Below are 22988 nucleotides of genomic sequence, written 5' to 3'. Positions count from 1 at the left end.
CAAGGATTATTCAATATCGCCTTGCCAGGCACGCTGAGGAGAGGCTTGTGGAGCTCCAATGCGGTTTTAGGAAAGGGCGATCCTGCACAGATGCCATATTTTCTGTCCGTCTGCTACAGCAGAGGTGTAGGGAATTCCAACAAGACCTACATCTCTGCTTTATTGACCTGGTCAAGGCCTATGATACCATCAGTAGGCCTGGGCTCTGGGTTATTCTTCGTGCTTTCGGAGTCTCTGACCCTCTACTCATGATCATTAAGGACATTCATGATGGTGAGCGGGCCCGGGTAAAACTACGTGGCCGGGAGTCGGAGCCATTACCTGTTCACCTTGGGGTGCGACAGGGATGTCCTCTGGCTCCCACATTATTTCACATTTTTTTCGACCACGTAGTTCGTGAAGCCTTTGATGGCTGTGCCGGTGGAATTTCCATCTGGCACAGATACAATGGGAGGCTGATCGATGCCCGAGTGCGGTCAAGGGATGGCTCCCTATTGGTCAACCATGTTGACCGATGATCTGGTAATTGCCGCTCACTCAGAGGAGGAGTTGGAGGCGCTGCTGCTGAACCTGGAGCATGCCACTAAGAGGTGGGGCCTTACCATCAGAACCACCAAAACTAAGCACCTGCTTGGGTATTTTGTACCACTGAACAATCCACCCCCACAACTCCCAATTGGTGATGGGGCAGTTGTGGAGAGATTGAAGAGTTTCCCATACCTGGGCAGTGTGCTCATGACCGGCTCTGGTTTAACAGCAGAGGTCTCACTCCGAATCAGTCGAGCGGCATTATCTTTTCATCGGTTGTGTAACGCTTCAGGTCTTCTCGGCCAGGGTCATTCCCTCCATTCTCTATCCTTGCGAAACGTGGACCCCCCCCCCCAATGGAAGATCTTCACCGGTGAGAAACATTTAGGCTGGCCTGCCTATGATCCATCCTCGGTTTAACCAGGCTGGATTGTGTGAAGAGCTCACAAATCCTTGAAAGATCTGGACAAAGTCCTATCGGTGAGCTCCGGGAGGCAAGGCTGCGTTGGCTGGGTCATGTAGCCCGAATGCCCAGTCACCGCATGCCGAAACAGCTTTTGTTCGGCCGGATCGAGGGGGTTAAACGGGCGCGGCATGGGCTAGAGAACAGATGGAGTGATGTGGTACAGGAGGATGTGGAGCTGAGTGGACTTGCCGATGACTGGTACCAGCGGTGTCAAGATCGGCCTCTTTGGAGGAGGCTCGTGAAGGACGCTGCTACTGGACAGTTGGAGGCAGTCACCCTCCAACAACAACAGAGGGTGGAGGAGCAACGCTCACAACAAGGAGCGGAGCAACGGGTGGCTAAAGCACAGCAAGTTGGCACAGTAGGGGGCACAGGTGGTGCATCAGCCAGTCATCTCTGTCTTCTCAGTCAGTCGACCCGTGGCACCTGCTGGGTCTACCCCGTGACCTCCTGCCAGCGGGCGTTCGACACTTCACGTGGCCTCAAGGTGCACATAGCCTGGCACAAGCGTCTTGGTGACATCACCGCCACTTAGTGGCGAATGGCGGTTGTTGTTGATGGTGGTGGGTGCCCTCACCTTCTGCCACACCCCCCGTGACACACCCCCCTGACACACCCCTGACACACCCCCTGTGACACACCCCGTGACACACCCAGTGACACACCCCTGACACACCCCTGACACACCCCTGACACACCCCCCGTGACACCCCCCGTGACACACCCCGTGACACACCCCGTGACACACCCCGTGACACACCCCCCCTGACACACCCCTGACACACCCCGTGACACACCCCCCCTGACACACCCCCCCTGACACACCCCTCCTGACACACCCCCCCTGACACACCCCCCCTGACACACCCCCCGTGACACACCCCTGTGACACACCCCTCTGACACACCCCGTGACACACCCCCCCGACACACCCCGTAACACACCCCGTGACACACCCCCCGTGACACACCCCCCCTGACACACCCCCCCTGACACACCCCCTGACACACCCCTGACACACCCCGTGACACACCCCGTGACACACACCGTGACACACCCCCCCTGATACACCCCCCCTGACACACCCCTGACACACCCCCCTGACACACCCCCCTGACACACCCCGTGACACACCCCCTGACACACCCCGTGACACACCCCGTGACACACACCCCGTGACACACCCCGTGACACACCCCCCCCCGTGACACACCCCATGACACACCCTGTGACACACCCCCTGACACACCCCGTGACACACCCCGTGACACACACCCCGTGACACACACCCCGTGACACACCCCGTGACACACCCCGTGACAGACACCCCGTGACACACCCCGTGACACACCCCCTGACACACACCCCGTGACACACCCCGTGACACACCCCGTGACACACCCCGTGACACACCCCGTGACACACCCCTGACACACCCCGTGACACACCCCGTGACACACCCCCTGACACACACCCCCTGACACACCCCGTGACACACCCCGTGACACACACCCCGTGACACACACCCCGTGACACACACCCCGTGACACACCCCGTGACAGACACCCCGTGACAGACACCCCGTGACACACCCCGTGACACACCCCCTGACACACACCCCGTGACACACCCCGTGACACACCCCCTGACACACCCCGTGACACACCCCGTGACACACCCCTGACACACCCCGTGACACACCCCGTGACACACCCCCTGACACACCCCCTGACACACACCCCGTGACACACACCCCGTGACACACACCCCGTGACACACCCCGTGACACACCCCCGTGACACACCCCGTGACACACCCCCCCGTGACACACCCCCCCGTGACACACCCCCCCGTGACACACCCCCCCGTGACACACCCCCCCGTGACACACCCCTGACACACCCCGTGACACACCCCCCCGTGACACACCCCGTGACACACCCGGTGTGTGTGGGTGCCCTCACCTCCGTGGCGTTGCTCTTCAGGAGCTCGTCCACGGCGCCCACCGACTCCTTGCAGACGTCACAGGGCAGGTCACCCTGGCGGAGCGGCGGTTACCATGATTACAGCGACGGTTACCATGGTTATCACGACAGTTACCGTGGTTACGATGATTACCATGGTTACGATGATGGTTACCATGACGATGACCATGGTTACCATGATGAAGACGACATCTCTGTATACTGTTGATGATGTCATCTGTGTGTACTGGTGATGATGTTATCTCTATACTGGTGATGATGTCATCTCTGTAAACTGGTGATGATGATATCATCTCTGTAAACTGGTGATAATGTCATCTCTGTATACTGGTGATGATGTTATCTCTATACTGGTGATGATGTCATCTCTGTAAACTGGTGATGATGTCATCTCTGTAAACTGGTGATGATGTCATCTCTGTATACTGGTGATGTTATCTCTATACTGGTGATGATGTCATCTCTGTAAACTGGTGATGATGTCATCTCTGTATACTGGTGATGTTATCTCTATACTGGTGATGATGTCATCTCTGTAAACTGGTGAAGATGTCATCCCTGTATACTGGTGATGATGTCATCTCTGTATACTGGTGATGATGTCATCTCTGTATACTGGTGATGATGTCATCTCTGTATACTGGTGATGATGTCATCTCTGTAAACTGGTGATGATATCTCTACATTCTGCATATGAAGACAATTCCATTAAATACTACCAGAGCATGCTTGTCTTGTTTGCGTGTTCACCACAAAGTATACGTGGTTAATGCAGTGGGGGCTAATCCTCGCAAGAAAGAACAAGTTTCCGTCTGGTGTTTTAAGCGTCTTAGCACGCAACAACCTTCTGTTTCACTGCTGCATAGAACGGCTCAAACACCGATTCTCATGTTTTGGATGCTGGCAAGGGCGGTCACCATGATGCAGCTGCCGAACCCCGACCCATAAATGCCCTCACGGTGCATTGTCCTTTAGACCGGGCCCCAACGAAAGCCGTCTGTGGTGTGGACCGATCGGACTCAAAGACGACGCCATATAAACAACGGTCGCGTCATTATTGCGAGAGACAACGCCGCCGTAGGCAACCGCAGCAATTGTTGCCTGCGTGCAAGTTCATCACGAGCGTATGTGGTTGATGCAGCGAGGTGGACGCCTCGCAAAACGTTTCCGTTTGGTGCTTCTAAACGCCTTAACACGCAACCGCCCTGTGCCACTGCTGCACAGGAAGTGTCGAGCACCGACGCTCGTACATTGAGAGCGGCAAGGGAGGTCACCATCATGTAGCTGCCAGCTGCCGAGCTCTCAATGTCCTGACGGTGGCATCGCCCCTTTGCGCTGTTCGCGCCGTTTTTGACGTTGCCCTCCGGTCTAACGCCGCTGCACTCTGGGCTGTGGTTGCGCGGTTGTGCGTCGGGGGAGGAGCTCACCGCTGTGGGCTGGGCCCAGTAGACGCTCGAGCACTGCTCGAGAGCCCGGCACCGCGAGGCCGTGCCGGCGTTCTTGCACCAGAATCCGGGCCCTCGCGAGCAGACGTCGGCGCCCAGCAGGGGGCTGCCGCTCGCTGGAAAGACGCAAAGAAGAGGCGGGGTCGCCCGCGTGTCACAAAAAGCGAAGCGTGGTAGCCTCGACCATTCGGAGGGCGGGGGGGTCGGGGGTCAAGTGCTGTCAGTAAGCGAGCAGCAGCAGGGATATTGGTCTAACAGGGCTGATGGTGGAGTCTCTAACAGGGCTGATGGTGGAGTCTCTAACAGGGCTGATGGTGGAGTCTCTAAGAGGGCTGATGGTGGAGTCTCTAACAGGGCTGATGGTGAAGCCTCTAACAGGGCTGATGGTGGAGTCTCTAGCAGGGCTGATGGTGGAGTCTCTAACAGGGCTGATGGTGAAGCCTCTAACAGGGCTGATGGTGGAGTCTCTAGCAGGGCTGATGGTGGAGTCTCTAGCAGGGCTGATGGTGGAGCCTCTAACAGGGCTGATGGTGAAGTCTCTCACAGGACTGATGGTGGAGTCTCTAACAGGGCTGATGGTGGAGTCTCTCACAGGACTGATGGTGCAGTCTCTAGCAGGGCTGGTGGTGGAGAATCTAACAGGGCTGATGGTGGAGCCTCTAACAGGGCTGATGGTGCAGTCTCTAGCAGGGCTGATGTTGGAGCCTCTAGCAGGGCTGATGGTGGAGTCTCTAGCAGGGCTGATGTTGGAGCCTCTAGCAGGGCTGATGGTGGAGTCTTTAACAGGGCTGATGGTGGAGCCTCTAACAGGGCTGATGGTGGAGTCTCTAGCAGGGCTGGTGGTGGAGAATCTAACAGGGCTGATGGTGGAGCCTCTAACAGGGCTGATGGTGGAGTCTCTAACAGGGCTAATGGTGGAGTCTCTAACAGGGCTGATGGTGGAGTCTCTAGCAGGGCTGATGGTGGAGTCTCTAGCAGGGCTGATGGTGGAGTCTCTAACAGGGCTGATGGTGGAGTCTCTAGCAGGGCTGATGGTGGAGTCTCTAACAGGGCTGATGGTGGAGTCTCTAGCAGGGCTGATGGTGGAGCCTCTAACAGGGCTGATGGTGGAGTCTCTAGCAGGGCTGATGGTGGAGTCTCTAACAGGGCTGATGGTGGAGTCTCTAGCAGGGCTGATGGTGGAGTCTCTAACAGGGCTGATGGTGAAGTCTCGAACAGGGCTGATGGTGGTGTCTCTAACAGGGCTGATGGTGGAGTCTCTAACAGGGCTGATGGTGGAGTCTCTAGCAGGGATGATGGTGGAGTCTCTAACAGGGCTGATGGTGGAGTCTCTAACAGGGCTGATGGTGAAGCCTCTAACAGGGCTGATGGTGGAGCCTCTAACAGGGATGATGGTGGAGCCTCTAACAGGGCTGATGGTGGAGCCTCTAGCAGGGCTGATGGTGGAGTCTCTAACAGGGCTGATGGTGGAGTCTCTAACAGGGATGATGGTGGAGTCTCTAACAGGGGTGATGGTGGAGTTTCTAACAGGGCTGATGGTGGAGTCTCTAACAGGGCTGATGGTGGAGTCTCTAACAGGGTTGATGGTGAAGCCTCTAACAGGGCTGATGGTGGAGCCTCTAACAGGGATGATGGTGGAGCCTCTAACAGGGCTGATGGTGGAGCCTCTAGCAGGGCTGATGGTGGAGTCTCTAACAGGGCTGATGGTGGAGTCTCTAACAGGGCTGAGGGTGGAGTCTCTAGCAGGGATGATGGTGGAGTCTCTAGCAGGGCTGATGGTGGAGCCTCTAACAGGGTTGATGGTGGAGTCTCTAGCAGGGCTGATGGTGGAGTCTCTAGCAGGGCTGATGGTGAAGCCTCTAACAGGGCTAATGGTGAAGCCTCTAAGAGGGCTGATGGTGGAGTCGCTAGCAGGGATGATGATGGAGTCTCTAGCAGGGCTGATGGTGGAGTCTCTAGCAGGGATGATGGTGGAGTCTCTAGCAGGGCTGATGGTGGAGTCTCTAGCAGGGCTGATGGTGGAGTCTCTAACAGGGCTGATGGTGGAGCCTCTAACAGGGCTGATGGTGAAGCCTCTAACAGGGCTGATGGTGGAGTCTCTAGCAGGGATGATTGTGGAGACTCTAACAGGGCTGATGGTGGAGTCTCTAAGAGGGCTGATGGTGGAGTCGCTAGCAGGGATGATGGTGGAGTCTCTAGCAGGGCTGATGGTGGAGTCTCTAGCAGGGATGATGGTGGAGTCTCTAGCAGGGTTGATGGTGGAGTCTCTAGCAGGGCCGATGGTGGAGTCTCTAACAGGGCTGATGGTGGAGTCTCTAACAGGGCTGATGGTGGAGTCTCTAGCAGGGCTGATGGTGGAGCCTCTAACAGGGCTGATGGTGGAGTCTCTAACAGGGATGATGGTGGAGTCTCTAACAAGGCTGATGGTGGAGTCTCTAACAGGGCTGATGGTGGAGTCTCTAACAAGGCTGATGGTGGAGCCTCTAACAGGGCTGATGGTGGAGTCTCTAACAGGGGTGATGGTGGAGTCTCTAACAGGGCTGATGGTGGAGTCTCTAACAGGGGTGATGGTGGAGTCTCTAACAGGGGTGATGGTGGAATCTCTAGCAAGGCTGATGGTGGAGTCTCTAGCAGGGCTGATGGTGGAGTCTCTATCAGGGCTGATGGTGAAGCCTCTAACAGGGCTAATGGTGAAGCCTCTAACAGGGCTGATGGTGAAGCCTCTAACAGGGCTGATGGTGGAGTCTCTAGCAGGGATGATGGTGGAGACTCAACAGGGCTGATGGTGGAGTCTCTAAGAGGGCTGATGGTGGAGTCGCTAGCAGGGATGATGGTGGAGTCTCTAGCAGGGCTGATGGCGGAGTCTCTAGCAGGGATGATGGTGGAGTCTCTAGCAGGGCTGATGGTGGAGTCTCTAGCAGGGCTGATGGTGGAGTCTCTAACAGGGCTGATGGTGGAGTCTCTAACAGGGCTGATGGTGGAGTCTCTAACAGGGCTGATGGTGGAGTCTCTAGCAGGGCTGATGGTGGAGTCTCTAACAGGGCTGATGGTGGAGTCTCTAACAGGGCTGATGGTGGAGCCTCTAACAGGGCTGATGGTGGAGTCTCTAACAGGGCTGATGGTGGAGTCTCTAACAGGGCTGATGGTGGAGTCTCTAGCAGGGCTGATGGTGGAGCCTCTAACAGGGCTGATGGTGGAGTCTCTAACAGGGATGATGGTGGAGTCTCTAACAAGGCTGATGGTGGAGTCTCTAACAGGGCTGATGGTGGAGTCTCTAACAAGGCTGATGGTGGAGCCTCTAACAGGGCTGATGGTGGAGTCTCTAACAGGGCTGATGGTGGAGTCTCTAACAGGGTTGATGGTGGAGTCTCTAGCAGGGCTGATGGTGGAGTCTCTAGCAGGGCTGATGGTGGAGTCTCTAACAGGGGTGATGGTGGAGTCTCTAGCAGGGCTGATGGTGGAGTCTCTAGCAGGGCTGATGGTGGAGTCTCTATCAGGGGTGATGGTGAAGCCTCTAACAGGGCTAATGGTGAAGCCTCTAACAGGGCTGATGGTGAAGCCTCTAACAGGGCTGATGGTGGAGTCTCTAGCAGGGATGATGGTGGAGACTCAACAGGGCTGATGGTGGAGTCTCTAAGAGGGCTGATGGTGGAGTCGCTAGCAGGGATGATGGTGGAGTCTCTAGCAGGGCTGATGGCGGAGTCTCTAGCAGGGATGATGGTGGAGTCTCTAGCAGGGCTGATGGTGGAGTCTCTAGCAGGGCTGATGGTGGAGTCTCTAACAGGGCTGATAGTGGAGTCTCTAACAGGGCTGATGGTGGAGTCTCTAACAGGGCTGATGGTGGAGTCTCTAGCAGGGCTGATGGTGGAGTCTCTAACAGGGCTGATGGTGGAGTCTCTAACAGGGCTGATGGTGGAGCCTCTAACAGGGCTGATGGTGGAGTCTCTAACAGGGCTTATGGTGGAGTCTCTAACAGGGCTGATGGTGGAGTCTCTAGCAGGGCTGATGGTGGAGCCTCTAACAGGGCTGATGGTGGAGTCTCTAACAGGGATGATGGTGGAGTCTCTAAAAGGCTGATGGTGGAGTCTCTAACAGGGCTGATGGTGGAGTCTCTAACAAGGCTGATGGTGGAGCCTCTAACAGGGCTGATGGTGGAGTCTCTAACATGGCTGATGGTGGAGTCTCTAACAGGGTTGATGGTGGAGTCTCTAGCAGGGCTGATGGTGGAGTCTCTAGCAGGGCTGATGGTGGAGTCTCTAGCAGGGCTGATGGTGGAGTCTCTAACAGGGATGATGGTGGAGTCTCTAGCAGGGCTGATGGTGGAGTCTCTAACAGGGCTGATGGTGAAGCCTCTAACAGGGATGATGGTGGAGTCTCTAACAGAGGTGATGGTGGAGTCTCTAACAGGGGTGATGGTGGAGTCTCTAGCAGGGCTGATGGTGAAGCCTCTAACAGGGCTAATGGTGAAGCCTCTAAGAGGGCTGATGGTGGAGTCGCTAGCAGGGATGATGATGGAGTCTCTAGCAGGGCTGATGGTGGAGTCTCTAGCAGGGATGATGGTGGAGTCTCTAGCAGGGCTGATGGTGGAGTCTCTAGCAGGGCTGATGGTGGAGTCTCTAACAGGGCTGATGGTGGAGCCTCTAACAGGGCTGATGGTGAAGCCTCTAACAGGGCTGATGGTGGAGTCTCTAGCAGGGATGATTGTGGAGACTCTAACAGGGCTGATGGTGGAGTCTCTAAGAGGGCTGATGGTGGAGTCGCTAGCAGGGATGATGGTGGAGTCTCTAGCAGGGCTGATGGTGGAGTCTCTAGCAGGGATGATGGTGGAGTCTCTAGCAGGGTTGATGGTGGAGTCTCTAGCAGGGCCGATGGTGGAGTCTCTAACAGGGCTGATGGTGGAGTCTCTAACAAGGCTGATGGTGGAGCCTCTAACAGGGCTGATGGTGGAGTCTCTAACAGGGGTGATGGTGGAGTCTCTAACAGGGCTGATGGTGGAGTCTCTAACAGGGGTGATGGTGGAGTCTCTAACAGGGGTGATGGTGGAATCTCTAGCAAGGCTGATGGTGGAGTCTCTAGCAGGGCTGATGGTGGAGTCTCTATCAGGGCTGATGGGGAAGCCTCTAACAGGGCTAATGGTGAAGCCTCTAACAGGGCTGATGGTGAAGCCTCTAACAGGGCTGATGGTGGAGTCTCTAGCAGGGATGATGGTGGAGACTCAACAGGGCTGATGGTGGAGTCTCTAAGAGGGCTGATGGTGGAGTCGCTAGCAGGGATGATGGTGGAGTCTCTAGCAGGGCTGATGGCGGAGTCTCTAGCAGGGATGATGGTGGAGTCTCTAGCAGGGCTGATGGTGGAGTCTCTAGCAGGGCTGATGGTGGAGTCTCTAACAGGGCTGATGGTGGAGTCTCTAACAGGGCTGATGGTGGAGTCTCTAACAGGGCTGATGGTGGAGTCTCTAGCAGGGCTGATGGTGGAGTCTCTAACAGGGCTGATGGTGGAGTCTCTAACAGGGCTGATGGTGGAGCCTCTAACAGGGCTGATGGTGGAGTCTCTAACAGGGCTGATGATGGAGTCTCTAACAGGGCTGATGGTGGAGTCTCTAGCAGGGCTGATGGTGGAGCCTCTAACAGGGCTGATGGTGGAGTCTCTAACAGGGATGATGGTGGAGTCTCTAACAAGGCTGATGGTGGAGTCTCTAACAGGGCTGATGGTGGAGTCTCTAACAAGGCTGATGGTGGAGCCTCTAACAGGGCTGATGGTGGAGTCTCTAACAGGGCTGATGGTGGAGTCTCTAACAGGGTTGATGGTGGAGTCTCTAGCAGGGCTGATGGTGGAGTCTCTAGCAGGGCTGATGGTGGAGTCTCTAACAGGGGTGATGGTGGAGTCTCTAGCAGGGCTGATGGTGGAGTCTCTAGCAGGGCTGATGGTGGAGTCTCTATCAGGGGTGATGGTGAAGCCTCTAACAGGGCTAATGGTGAAGCCTCTAACAGGGCTGATGGTGAAGCCTCTAACAGGGCTGATGGTGGAGTCTCTAGCAGGGATGATGGTGGAGACTCAACAGGGCTGATGGTGGAGTCTCTAAGAGGGCTGATGGTGGAGTCGCTAGCAGGGATGATGGTGGAGTCTCTAGCAGGGCTGATGGCGGAGTCTCTAGCAGGGATGATGGTGGAGTCTCTAGCAGGGCTGATGGTGGAGTCTCTAGCAGGGCTGATGGTGGAGTCTCTAACAGGGCTGATAGTGGAGTCTCTAACAGGGCTGATGGTGGAGTCTCTAACAGGGCTGATGGTGGAGTCTCTAGCAGGGCTGATGGTGGAGTCTCTAACAGGGCTGATGGTGGAGTCTCTAACAGGGCTGATGGTGGAGCCTCTAACAGGGCTGATGGTGGAGTCTCTAACAGGGCTTATGGTGGAGTCTCTAACAGGGCTGATGGTGGAGTCTCTAGCAGGGCTGATGGTGGAGCCTCTAACAGGGCTGATGGTGGAGTCTCTAACAGGGATGATGGTGGAGTCTCTAAAAGGCTGATGGTGGAGTCTCTAACAGGGCTGATGGTGGAGTCTCTAACAAGGCTGATGGTGGAGCCTCTAACAGGGCTGATGGTGGAGTCTCTAACATGGCTGATGGTGGAGTCTCTAACAGGGTTGATGGTGGAGTCTCTAGCAGGGCTGATGGTGGAGTCTCTAGCAGGGCTGATGGTGGAGTCTCTAGCAGGGCTGATGGTGGAGTCTCTAACAGGGATGATGGTGGAGTCTCTAGCAGGGCTGATGGTGGAGTCTCTAACAGGGCTGATGGTGAAGCCTCTAACAGGGATGATGGTGGAGTCTCTAACAGAGGTGATGGTGGAGTCTCTAACAGGGGTGATGGTGGAGTCTCTAGCAGGGCTGATGGTGAAGCCTCTAACAGGGCTAATGGTGAAGCCTCTAAGAGGGATGATGGTGGAGTCTCTAGCAGGGCTGGTGGTGGAGAATCTAACAGGGCTGATGGTGGAGCCTCTAACAGGGCTGATGGTGGAGTCTCTAACAGGGCTAATGGTGGAGTCTCTAACAGGGCTGATGGTGGAGTCTCTAGCAGGGCTGATGGTGGAGTCTCTAGCAGGGCTGATGGTGGAGTCTCTAACAGGGCTGATGGTGGAGTCTCTAGCAGGGCTGATGGTGGAGTCTCTAACAGGGCTGATGGTGGAGTCTCTAGCAGGGCTGATGGTGGAGCCTCTAACAGGGCTGATGGTGGAGTCTCTAGCAGGGCTGATGGTGGAGTCTCTAACAGGGCTGATGGTGGAGTCTCTAGCAGGGCTGATGGTGGAGTCTCTAACAGGGCTGATGGTGAAGTCTCGAACAGGGCTGATGGTGGTGTCTCTAACAGGGCTGATGGTGGAGTCTCTAACAGGGCTGATGGTGGAGTCTCTAGCAGGGATGATGGTGGAGTCTCTAACAGGGCTGATGGTGGAGTCTCTAACAGGGCTGATGGTGAAGCCTCTAACAGGGCTGATGGTGGAGCCTCTAACAGGGATGATGGTGGAGCCTCTAACAGGGCTGATGGTGGAGCCTCTAGCAGGGCTGATGGTGGAGTCTCTAACAGGGCTGATGGTGGAGTCTCTAACAGGGATGATGGTGGAGTCTCTAACAGGGGTGATGGTGGAGTTTCTAACAGGGCTGATGGTGGAGTCTCTAACAGGGCTGATGGTGGAGTCTCTAACAGGGTTGATGGTGAAGCCTCTAACAGGGCTGATGGTGGAGCCTCTAACAGGGATGATGGTGGAGCCTCTAACAGGGCTGATGGTGGAGCCTCTAGCAGGGCTGATGGTGGAGTCTCTAACAGGGCTGATGGTGGAGTCTCTAACAGGGCTGAGGGTGGAGTCTCTAGCAGGGATGATGGTGGAGTCTCTAGCAGGGCTGATGGTGGAGCCTCTAACAGGGTTGATGGTGGAGTCTCTAGCAGGGCTGATGGTGGAGTCTCTAGCAGGGCTGATGGTGAAGCCTCTAACAGGGCTAATGGTGAAGCCTCTAAGAGGGCTGATGGTGGAGTCGCTAGCAGGGATGATGATGGAGTCTCTAGCAGGGCTGATGGTGGAGTCTCTAGCAGGGATGATGGTGGAGTCTCTAGCAGGGCTGATGGTGGAGTCTCTAGCAGGGCTGATGGTGGAGTCTCTAACAGGGCTGATGGTGGAGCCTCTAACAGGGCTGATGGTGAAGCCTCTAACAGGGCTGATGGTGGAGTCTCTAGCAGGGATGATTGTGGAGACTCTAACAGGGCTGATGGTGGAGTCTCTAAGAGGGCTGATGGTGGAGTCGCTAGCAGGGATGATGGTGGAGTCTCTAGCAGGGCTGATGGTGGAGTCTCTAGCAGGGATGATGGTGGAGTCTCTAGCAGGGTTGATGGTGGAGTCTCTAGCAGGGCCGATGGTGGAGTCTCTAACAGGGCTGATGGTGGAGTCTCTAACAGGGCTGATGGTGGAGTCTCTAGCAGGGCTGATGGTGGAGCCTCTAACAGGGCTGATGGTGGAGTCTCTAACAGGGATGATGGTGGAGTCTCTAACAAGGCTGATGGTGGAGTCTCTAACAGGGCTGATGGTGGAGTCTCTAACAAGGCTGATGGTGGAGCCTCTAACAGGGCTGATGGTGGAGTCTCTAACAGGGGTGATGGTGGAGTCTCTAACAGGGCTGATGGTGGAGTCTCTAACAGGGGTGATGGTGGAGTCTCTAACAGGGGTGATGGTGGAATCTCTAGCAAGGCTGATGGTGGAGTCTCTAGCAGGGCTGATGGTGGAGTCTCTATCAGGGCTGATGGTGAAGCCTCTAACAGGGCTAATGGTGAAGCCTCTAACAGGGCTGATGGTGAAGCCTCTAACAGGGCTGATGGTGGAGTCTCTAGCAGGGATGATGGTGGAGACTCAACAGGGCTGATGGTGGAGTCTCTAAGAGGGCTGATGGTGGAGTCGCTAGCAGGGATGATGGTGGAGTCTCTAGCAGGGCTGATGGCGGAGTCTCTAGCAGGGATGATGGTGGAGTCTCTAGCAGGGCTGATGGTGGAGTCTCTAGCAGGGCTGATGGTGGAGTCTCTAACAGGGCTGATGGTGGAGTCTCTAACAGGGCTGATGGTGGAGTCTCTAACAGGGCTGATGGTGGAGTCTCTAGCAGGGCTGATGGTGGAGTCTCTAACAGGGCTGATGGTGGAGTCTCTAACAGGGCTGATGGTGGAGCCTCTAACAGGGCTGATGGTGGAGTCTCTAACAGGGCTGATGGTGGAGTCTCTAACAGGGCTGATGGTGGAGTCTCTAGCAGGGCTGATGGTGGAGCCTCTAACAGGGCTGATGGTGGAGTCTCTAACAGGGATGATGGTGGAGTCTCTAACAAGGCTGATGGTGGAGTCTCTAACAGGGCTGATGGTGGAGTCTCTAACAAGGCTGATGGTGGAGCCTCTAACAGGGCTGATGGTGGAGTCTCTAACAGGGCTGATGGTGGAGTCTCTAACAGGGTTGATGGTGGAGTCTCTAGCAGGGCTGATGGTGGAGTCTCTAGCAGGGCTGATGGTGGAGTCTCTAACAGGGGTGATGGTGGAGTCTCTAGCAGGGCTGATGGTGGAGTCTCTAGCAGGGCTGATGGTGGAGTCTCTATCAGGGGTGATGGTGAAGCCTCTAACAGGGCTAATGGTGAAGCCTCTAACAGGGCTGATGGTGAAGCCTCTAACAGGGCTGATGGTGGAGTCTCTAGCAGGGATGATGGTGGAGACTCAACAGGGCTGATGGTGGAGTCTCTAAGAGGGCTGATGGTGGAGTCGCTAGCAGGGATGATGGTGGAGTCTCTAGCAGGGCTGATGGCGGAGTCTCTAGCAGGGATGATGGTGGAGTCTCTAGCAGGGCTGATGGTGGAGTCTCTAGCAGGGCTGATGGTGGAGTCTCTAACAGGGCTGATAGTGGAGTCTCTAACAGGGCTGATGGTGGAGTCTCTAACAGGGCTGATGGTGGAGTCTCTAGCAGAGCTGATGGTGGAGTCTCTAACAGGGCTGATGGTGGAGTCTCTAACAGGGCTGATGGTGGAGCCTCTAACAGGGCTGATGGTGGAGTCTCTAACAGGGCTTATGGTGGAGTCTCTAACAGGGCTGATGGTGGAGTCTCTAGCAGGGCTGATGGTGGAGCCTCTAACAGGGCTGATGGTGGAGTCTCTAACAGGGATGATGGTGGAGTCTCTAAAAGGCTGATGGTGGAGTCTCTAACAGGGCTGATGGTGGAGTCTCTAACAAGGCTGATGGTGGAGCCTCTAACAGGGCTGATGGTGGAGTCTCTAACATGGCTGATGGTGGAGTCTCTAACAGGGTTGATGGTGGAGTCTCTAGCAGGGCTGATGGTGGAGTCTCTAGCAGGGCTGATGGTGGAGTCTCTAGCAGGGCTGATGGTGGAGTCTCTAACAGGGATGATGGTGGAGTCTCTAGCAGGGCTGATGGTGGAGTCTCTAACAGGGCTGATGGTGAAGCCTCTAACAGGGATGATGGTGGAGTCTCTAACAGAGGTGATGGTGGAGTCTCTAACAGGGGTGATGGTGGAGTCTCTAGCAGGGCTGATGGTGAAGCCTCTAACAGGGCTAATGGTGAAGCCTCTAAGAGGGCTGATGGTGGAGTCGCTAGCAGGGATGATGATGGAGTCTCTAGCAGGGCTGATGGTGGAGTCTCTAGCAGGGATGATGGTGGAGTCTCTAGCAGGGCTGATGGTGGAGTCTCTAGCAGGGCTGATGGTGGAGTCTCTAACAGGGCTGATGGTGGAGCCTCTAACAGGGCTGATGGTGAAGCCTCTAACAGGGCTGATGGTGGAGTCTCTAGCAGGGATGATTGTGGAGACTCTAACAGGGCTGATGGTGGAGTCTCTAAGAGGGCTGATGGTGGAGTCGCTAGCAGGGATGATGGTGGAGTCTCTAGCAGGGCTGATGGTGGAGTCTCTAGCAGGGATGATGGTGGAGTCTCTAGCAGGGTTGATGGTGGAGTCTCTAGCAGGGCCGATGGTGGAGTCTCTAACAGGGCTGATGGTGGAGTCTCTAACAAGGCTGATGGTGGAGCCTCTAACAGGGCTGATGGTGGAGTCTCTAACAGGGGTGATGGTGGAGTCTCTAACAGGGCTGATGGTGGAGTCTCTAACAGGGGTGATGGTGGAGTCTCTAACAGGGGTGATGGTGGAATCTCTAGCAAGGCTGATGGTGGAGTCTCTAGCAGGGCTGATGGTGGAGTCTCTATCAGGGCTGATGGTGAAGCCTCTAACAGGGCTAATGGTGAAGCCTCTAACAGGGCTGATGGTGAAGCCTCTAACAGGGCTGATGGTGGAGTCTCTAGCAGGGATGATGGTGGAGACTCAACAGGGCTGATGGTGGAGTCTCTAAGAGGGCTGATGGTGGAGTCGCTAGCAGGGATGATGGTGGAGTCTCTAGCAGGGCTGATGGCGGAGTCTCTAGCAGGGATGATGGTGGAGTCTCTAGCAGGGCTGATGGTGGAGTCTCTAGCAGGGCTGATGGTGGAGTCTCTAACAGGGCTGATGGTGGAGTCTCTAACAGGGCTGATGGTGGAGTCTCTAACAGGGCTGATGGTGGAGTCTCTAGCAGGGCTGATGGTGGAGTCTCTAACAGGGCTGATGGTGGAGTCTCTAACAGGGCTGATGGTGGAGCCTCTAACAGGGCTGATGGTGGAGTCTCTAACAGGGCTGATGGTGGAGTCTCTAACAGGGCTGATGGTGGAGTCTCTAGCAGGGCTGATGGTGGAGCCTCTAACAGGGCTGATGGTGGAGTCTCTAACAGGGATGATGGTGGAGTCTCTAACAAGGCTGATGGTGGAGTCTCTAACAGGGCTGATGGTGGAGTCTCTAACAAGGCTGATGGTGGAGCCTCTAACAGGGCTGATGGTGGAGTCTCTAACAGGGCTGATGGTGGAGTCTCTAACAGGGTTGATGGTGGAGTCTCTAGCAGGGCTGATGGTGGAGTCTCTAGCAGGGCTGATGGTGGAGTCTCTAACAGGGGTGATGGTGGAGTCTCTAGCAGGGCTGATGGTGGAGTCTCTAGCAGGGCTGATGGTGGAGTCTCTATCAGGGGTGATGGTGAAGCCTCTAACAGGGCTAATGGTGAAGCCTCTAACAGGGCTGATGGTGAAGCCTCTAACAGGGCTGATGGTGGAGTCTCTAGCAGGGATGATGGTGGAGACTCAACAGGGCTGATGGTGGAGTCTCTAAGAGGGCTGATGGTGGAGTCGCTAGCAGGGATGATGGTGGAGTCTCTAGCAGGGCTGATGGCGGAGTCTCTAGCAGGGATGATGGTGGAGTCTCTAGCAGGGCTGATGGTGGAGTCTCTAGCAGGGCTGATGGTGGAGTCTCTAACAGGGCTGATAGTGGAGTCTCTAACAGGGCTGATGGTGGAGTCTCTAACAGGGCTGATGGTGGAGTCTCTAGCAGGGCTGATGGTGGAGTCTCTAACAGGGCTGATGGTGGAGTCTCTAACAGGGCTGATGGTGGAGCCTCTAACAGGGCTGATGGTGGAGTCTCTAACAGGGCTTATGGTGGAGTCTCTAACAGGGCTGATGGTGGAGTCTCTAGCAGGGCTGATGGTGGAGCCTCTAACAGGGCTGATGGTGGAGTCTCTAACAGGGATGATGGTGGAGTCTCTAAAAGGCTGATGGTGGAGTCTCTAACAGGGCTGATGGTGGAGTCTCTAACAAGGCTGATGGTGGAGCCTCTAACAGGGCTGATGGTGGAGTCTCTAACATGGCTGATGGTGGAGTCTCTAACAGGGTTGATGGTGGAGTCTCTAGCAGGGCTGATGGTGGAGTCTCTAGCAGGGCTGATGGTGGAGTCTCTAGCAGGGCTGATGGTGGAGTCTCTAACAGGGATGATGGTGGAGTCTCTAGCAGGGCTGATGGTGGAGTCTCTAACAGGGCTGATGGTGAAGCCTCTAACAGGGATGATGGTGGAGTCTCTAACAGAGGTGATGGTGGAGTCTCTAACAGGGGTGATGGTGGAGTCTCTAGCAGGGCTGATGGTGAAGCCTCTAACAGGGCTAATGGTGAAGCCTCTAAGAGGGCTGATGGTGGAGTCGCTAGCAGGGATGATGATGGAGTCTCTAGCAGGGCTGATGGTGGAGTCTCTAGCAGGGATGATGGTGGAGTCTCTAGCAGGGCTGATGGTGGAGTCTCTAGCAGGGCTGATGGTGGAGTCTCTAACAGGGCTGATGGTGGAGTCTCTAACAGGGCTGATGGTGGAGTCTCTAGCAGGGCTGATGGTGGAGTCTCTAGCAGGGCTGATGTTGGAGTCTCTAGCAGGGCTGATGGTGGAGTCTCTAACAGGGCTGATGGTGGAGTCTCTAACAGGGCTGATGGTGGAGTCTCTAACAGGGCTGATGGTGGAGTCTCTAGCAGGGCTGATGGTGGAGTCTCTAACAGGGCTGATGGTGGAGTCTCTAACAGGGCTGATGGTGGAGCCTCTAACAGGGCTGATGGTGGAGTCTCTAACAGGGCTGATGGTGGAGTCTCTAACAGGGCTGATGGTGGAGTCTCTAGCAGGGCTGATGGTGGAGCCTCTAACAGGGCTGATGGTGGAGTCTCTAACAGGGATGATGGTGGAGTCTCTAACAAGGCTGATGGTGGAGTCTCTAACAGGGCTGATGGTGGAGTCTCTAACAAGGCTGATGGTGGAGCCTCTAACAGGGCTGATGGTGGAGTCTCTAACAGGGCTGATGGTGGAGTCTCTAACAGGGTTGATGGTGGAGTCTCTAGCAGGGCTGATGGTGGAGTCTCTAGCAGGGCTGATGGTGGAGTCTCTAACAGGGGTGATGGTGGAGTCTCTAGCAGGGCTGATGGTGGAGTCTCTAGCAGGGCTGATGGTGGAGTCTCTATCAGGGGTGATGGTGAAGCCTCTAACAGGGCTAATGGTGAAGCCTCTAACAGGGCTGATGGTGAAGCCTCTAACAGGGCTGATGGTGGAGTCTCTAGCAGGGATGATGGTGGAGACTCAACAGGGCTGATGGTGGAGTCTCTAAGAGGGCTGATGGTGGAGTCGCTAGCAGGGATGATGGTGGAGTCTCTAGCAGGGCTGATGGCGGAGTCTCTAGCAGGGATGATGGTGGAGTCTCTAGCAGGGCTGATGGTGGAGTCTCTAGCAGGGCTGATGGTGGAGTCTCTAACAGGGCTGATAGTGGAGTCTCTAACAGGGCTGATGGTGGAGTCTCTAACAGGGCTGATGGTGGAGTCTCTAGCAGGGCTGATGGTGGAGTCTCTAACAGGGCTGATGGTGGAGTCTCTAACAGGGCTGATGGTGGAGCCTCTAACAGGGCTGATGGTGGAGTCTCTAACAGGGCTTATGGTGGAGTCTCTAACAGGGCTGATGGTGGAGTCTCTAGCAGGGCTGATGGTGGAGCCTCTAACAGGGCTGATGGTGGAGTCTCTAACAGGGATGATGGTGGAGTCTCTAAAAGGCTGATGGTGGAGTCTCTAACAGGGCTGATGGTGGAGTCTCTAACAAGGCTGATGGTGGAGCCTCTAACAGGGCTGATGGTGGAGTCTCTAACATGGCTGATGGTGGAGTCTCTAACAGGGTTGATGGTGGAGTCTCTAGCAGGGCTGATGGTGGAGTCTCTAGCAGGGCTGATGGTGGAGTCTCTAGCAGGGCTGATGGTGGAGTCTCTAACAGGGATGATGGTGGAGTCTCTAGCAGGGCTGATGGTGGAGTCTCTAACAGGGCTGATGGTGAAGCCTCTAACAGGGATGATGGTGGAGTCTCTAACAGAGGTGATGGTGGAGTCTCTAACAGGGGTGATGGTGGAGTCTCTAGCAGGGCTGATGGTGAAGCCTCTAACAGGGCTAATGGTGAAGCCTCTAAGAGGGCTGATGGTGGAGTCGCTAGCAGGGATGATGATGGAGTCTCTAGCAGGGCTGATGGTGGAGTCTCTAGCAGGGATGATGGTGGAGTCTCTAGCAGGGCTGATGGTGGAGTCTCTAGCAGGGCTGATGGTGGAGTCTCTAACAGGGCTGATGGTGGAGCCTCTAACAGGGCTGATGGTGAAGCCTCTAACAGGGCTGATGGTGGAGTCTCTAGCAGGGATGATTGTGGAGACTCTAACAGGGCTGATGGTGGAGTCTCTAAGAGGGCTGATGGTGGAGTCGCTAGCAGGGATGATGGTGGAGTCTCTAGCAGGGCTGATGGTGGAGTCTCTAGCAGGGATGATGGTGGAGTCTCTAGCAGGGTTGATGGTGGAGTCTCTAGCAGGGCCGATGGTGGAGTCTCTAACAGGGCTGATGGTGGAGTCTCTAACAGGGCTGATGGTGGAGTCTCTAGCAGGGCTGATGGTGGAGCCTCTAACAGGGCTGATGGTGGAGTCTCTAACAGGGATGATGGTGGAGTCTCTAACAAGGCTGATGGTGGAGTCTCTAACAGGGCTGATGGTGGAGTCTCTAACAAGGCTGATGGTGGAGCCTCTAACAGGGCTGATGGTGGAGTCTCTAACAGGGCTGATGGTGGAGTCTCTAACAGGGTTGATGGTGGAGTCTCTAGCAGGGCTGATGGTGGAGTCTCTAGCAGGGCTGATGGTGGAGTCTCTAGCAGGGCTGATGGTGGAGTCTCTAACAGGAATGATGGTGGAGTCTCTAGCAGGGCTGATGGTGGAGTCTCTAACAGGGCTGATGGTGGTGTCTCTAACAGGGGGGATGGTGGAGTCTCTAACAGGGGTGATGGTGGAGTCTCTAGCAGGGCTGATGGTCGAGTCTCTAGCAGGGCTGATGGTGGAGTCTCTAGCAGGGCTGATGGTGGAGTCTCTAACAGGGCTGATGGTGGAGTCTCTAACAGGGGTGATGGTGGAGTCTCTAACAGGGGTGATGGTGGAGTCTCTAGCAAGGCTGATGGTGGAGTCTCTAGCAGGGCTGATGGTGGAGTCTCTATCAGGGCTGATGGTGAAGCCTCTAACAGGGCTAATGGTGAAGTCTCTAACAGGGCTGATGGTGAAGCCTCTAACAGGGCTGATGGTGGAGTCTCTAGCAGGGATGATGGTGGAGACTCAACAGGGCTGATGGTGGAGTCTCTAAGAGGGCTGATGGTGGAGTCGCTAGCAGGGATGATGGTGGAGTCTCTAGCAGGGCTGATGGCGGAGTCTCTAGCAGGGATGATGGTGGAGTCTCTAGCAGGGCTGATGGTGGAGTCTCTAGCAGGGCTGATGGTGGAGTCTCTAACAGGGCTGATGGTGGAGTCTCTAACAGGGCTGATGGTGGAGTCACTAACAGGGCTGATGGTGGAGTCTCTAGCAGGGCTGATGGTGGAGTCTCTAACAGGGCTGATGGTGGAGTCTCTAACAGGGCTGATGGTGGAGCCTCTAACAGGGCTGATGGTGGAGTCTCTAACAGGGCTGATGGTGGAGTCTCTAACAGGGCTGATGGTGGAGTCTCTAGCAGGGCTGATGGTGGAGCCTCTAACAGGGCTGATGGTGGAGTCTCTAACAGGGATGATGGTGGAGTCTCTAACAAGGCTGATGGTGGAGTCTCTAACAGGGCTGATGGTGGAGTCTCTAACAAGGCTGATGGTGGAGCCTCTAACAGGGCTGATGGTGGAGTCTCTAACAGGGCTGATGGTGGAGTCTCTAACAGGGTTGATGGTGGAGTCTCTAGCAGGGCTGATGGTGGAGTCTCTAGCAGGGCTGATGGTGGAGTCTCTAACAGGGGTGATGGTGGAGTCTCTAGCAGGGCTGATGGTGGAGTCTCTAGCAGGGCTGATGGTGGAGTCTCTATCAGGGCTGATGGTGAAGCCTCTAACAGGGCTAATGGTGAAGCCTCTAACAGGGCTGATGGTGAAGCCTCTAACAGGGCTGATGGTGGAGTCTCTAGCAGGGATGATGGTGGAGACTCAACAGGGCTGATGGTGGAGTCTCTAAGAGAGCTGATGGTGGAGTCGCTAGCAGGGATGATGGTGGAGTCTCTAGCAGGGCTGATGGCGGAGTCTCTAACAGGGCTGATGGTGGAGTCTCTAACAGGGATGATGGTGGAGCCTCTAACAGGGCTGATGGTGGAGTCTCTAGCAGGGATGATGGTGAAGCCTCTAACAGGGCTGATGGTGGAGTCTCTAGCAGGGATGATGGTGGAGTCTCTAACAGGGCTCATCATCACCACCGCCATCATCACCACCCATCCACCATCACCACCATCATCACCACCATCACCACCCATCCACCATCATCATCACCACCACCACAACGGGAACTCCCCCATCCCCCCGCTTCCTCATTCCTTCGCGGGTTTCATTCTCACCTCACAGTTCCTTCCTCATTCATTCCTCACCTTCGTGGGGTGGCCCACAAATCAGGACACAAAGGGGCTGTTGTTATAGGGGTTGTTATAGGGGTTGTTATAGGGGTTGTTATTGTTGTAGAGGGTGGCCCACAAGTCAGGACACGTAGGCGTTGTTGTTGTTATAGGGGTTGTTATAGGGGTTGTTATAGGGGTTGTTATTGTTGTAGAGGGTGGCCCACAAGTCAGGACACGTAGGCGTTGTTGTTGTTATAGGGGTTGTTATAGGGGTTGTTATAGGGGTTGTTATTGTTGTAGAGGGTGGCCCACAAGTCAGGACACATAGGCGTTGTTGTTATAGGGGTTGTTATAGGGGTTGTTATTGTTGTAGAGGGTGGCCCACAAGTCAGGACACATAGGCGTTGTTGATGTTATTATAGAGGTTGTTGTTGCTATAGGGGTTGTTGTTGTTATAGAGGGTGGCCCACAAGTCAGGACACAAAGGGGCTGTTGTTGTTATAGAGGTTGTTGTTGTTATAGAGGTTGTTGTTATAGGGGTTGTTGTTGTTATAGGGGTTGTTGTTGTTTTGAGGTTGTTGCTATAGGGGTTGTTCTTGTTGTTATAGAGGGTGGCCCACAAGTCAGGACACAGGCGTTGTTATTATAGAGGGTGGCCCAAACCCACGACCTCCTGCATACCAACCAAGGTAGTTAACATCTCCCTAGCCACCGTGACGATGATCAGAGAGAGAGAGAGAGACGCAGACTCCAAATAAACAGCAGCAGCAGGCATCGTCATGCGCAACGGGATCGAAACCACGACCTCCTGCGTACCAGGAGAGGTAGTCAACATCTCCTAGGCACTGACATAGTGGTGTCGACAGGAGGCCCTGTGCTGATTCACTCAAGGAGGTTCCTGGGCCTAGCACCTCCTAGGTCGACTCGTCCTCAAATGAGTGCCTTGTTGAGGTGTACAAAAAAAAAACAAAGATCCCCCATATAGCCTTAACAGACTGTAGGGGCAAGTGCTGTTAGCGAGCACCTATGAAGGCCGGAACGGTACACGAGGGGGTGGGTGGCCAGCACCACGCCCGACCGCCTTTGTCTCCCCAGTGGCGATGTTTACACACCGCACCAGGTACTAATTTGAGGCTGAGTCGACCTAGGGGAGGCCCGGGACCGGTTCAGATAATCGTCACTGGTGTTGGCCGTGAGCGGGAATCGAACCCGGGTCGCCGGGTTCATAGCGCAGCGGAGCGCTAACCGCTACACTACCGCTCCCCATGTGTGTACAACAACAACCGCAATTCGCCACTAAGTGGCGGTGACGTCATCACGACG

At 55.3% G+C, this 22988-nt stretch overlaps 1 protein-coding gene across 1 annotated transcript in view; it reads right to left on the bottom strand.

Moving 5' to 3' along the window:
* The window catches only part of LOC116956959 (prosaposin-like), a 71586-nt gene that overhangs the window by 46622 nt on the left and 1976 nt on the right, over positions 1-22988 (bottom strand). The window contains exons 2-3 of the mRNA XM_076054789.1: positions 4407-4540; positions 2959-3033 (exon numbers count right to left, since the gene is read on the bottom strand). Coding sequence (XP_075910904.1) covers positions 2959-3033; positions 4407-4540 — 209 coding nt within the window. The remainder of the gene's footprint in view (positions 1-2958; positions 3034-4406; positions 4541-22988) is intronic.

This window comes from Petromyzon marinus, chromosome 68 (genome assembly GCF_048934315.1).
Source record: "Petromyzon marinus isolate PM22_M1 ecotype Great Lakes invasive population chromosome 68, UKy_Petmar_22M1.pri1.0, whole genome shotgun sequence".
NCBI classification, from domain to species: Eukaryota; Metazoa; Chordata; class Hyperoartia; order Petromyzontiformes; family Petromyzontidae; genus Petromyzon; species Petromyzon marinus.
The sequence above is the reverse complement of the archived record's forward strand: the minus strand, read 5'-3'. Positions and strand labels throughout refer to the sequence as shown.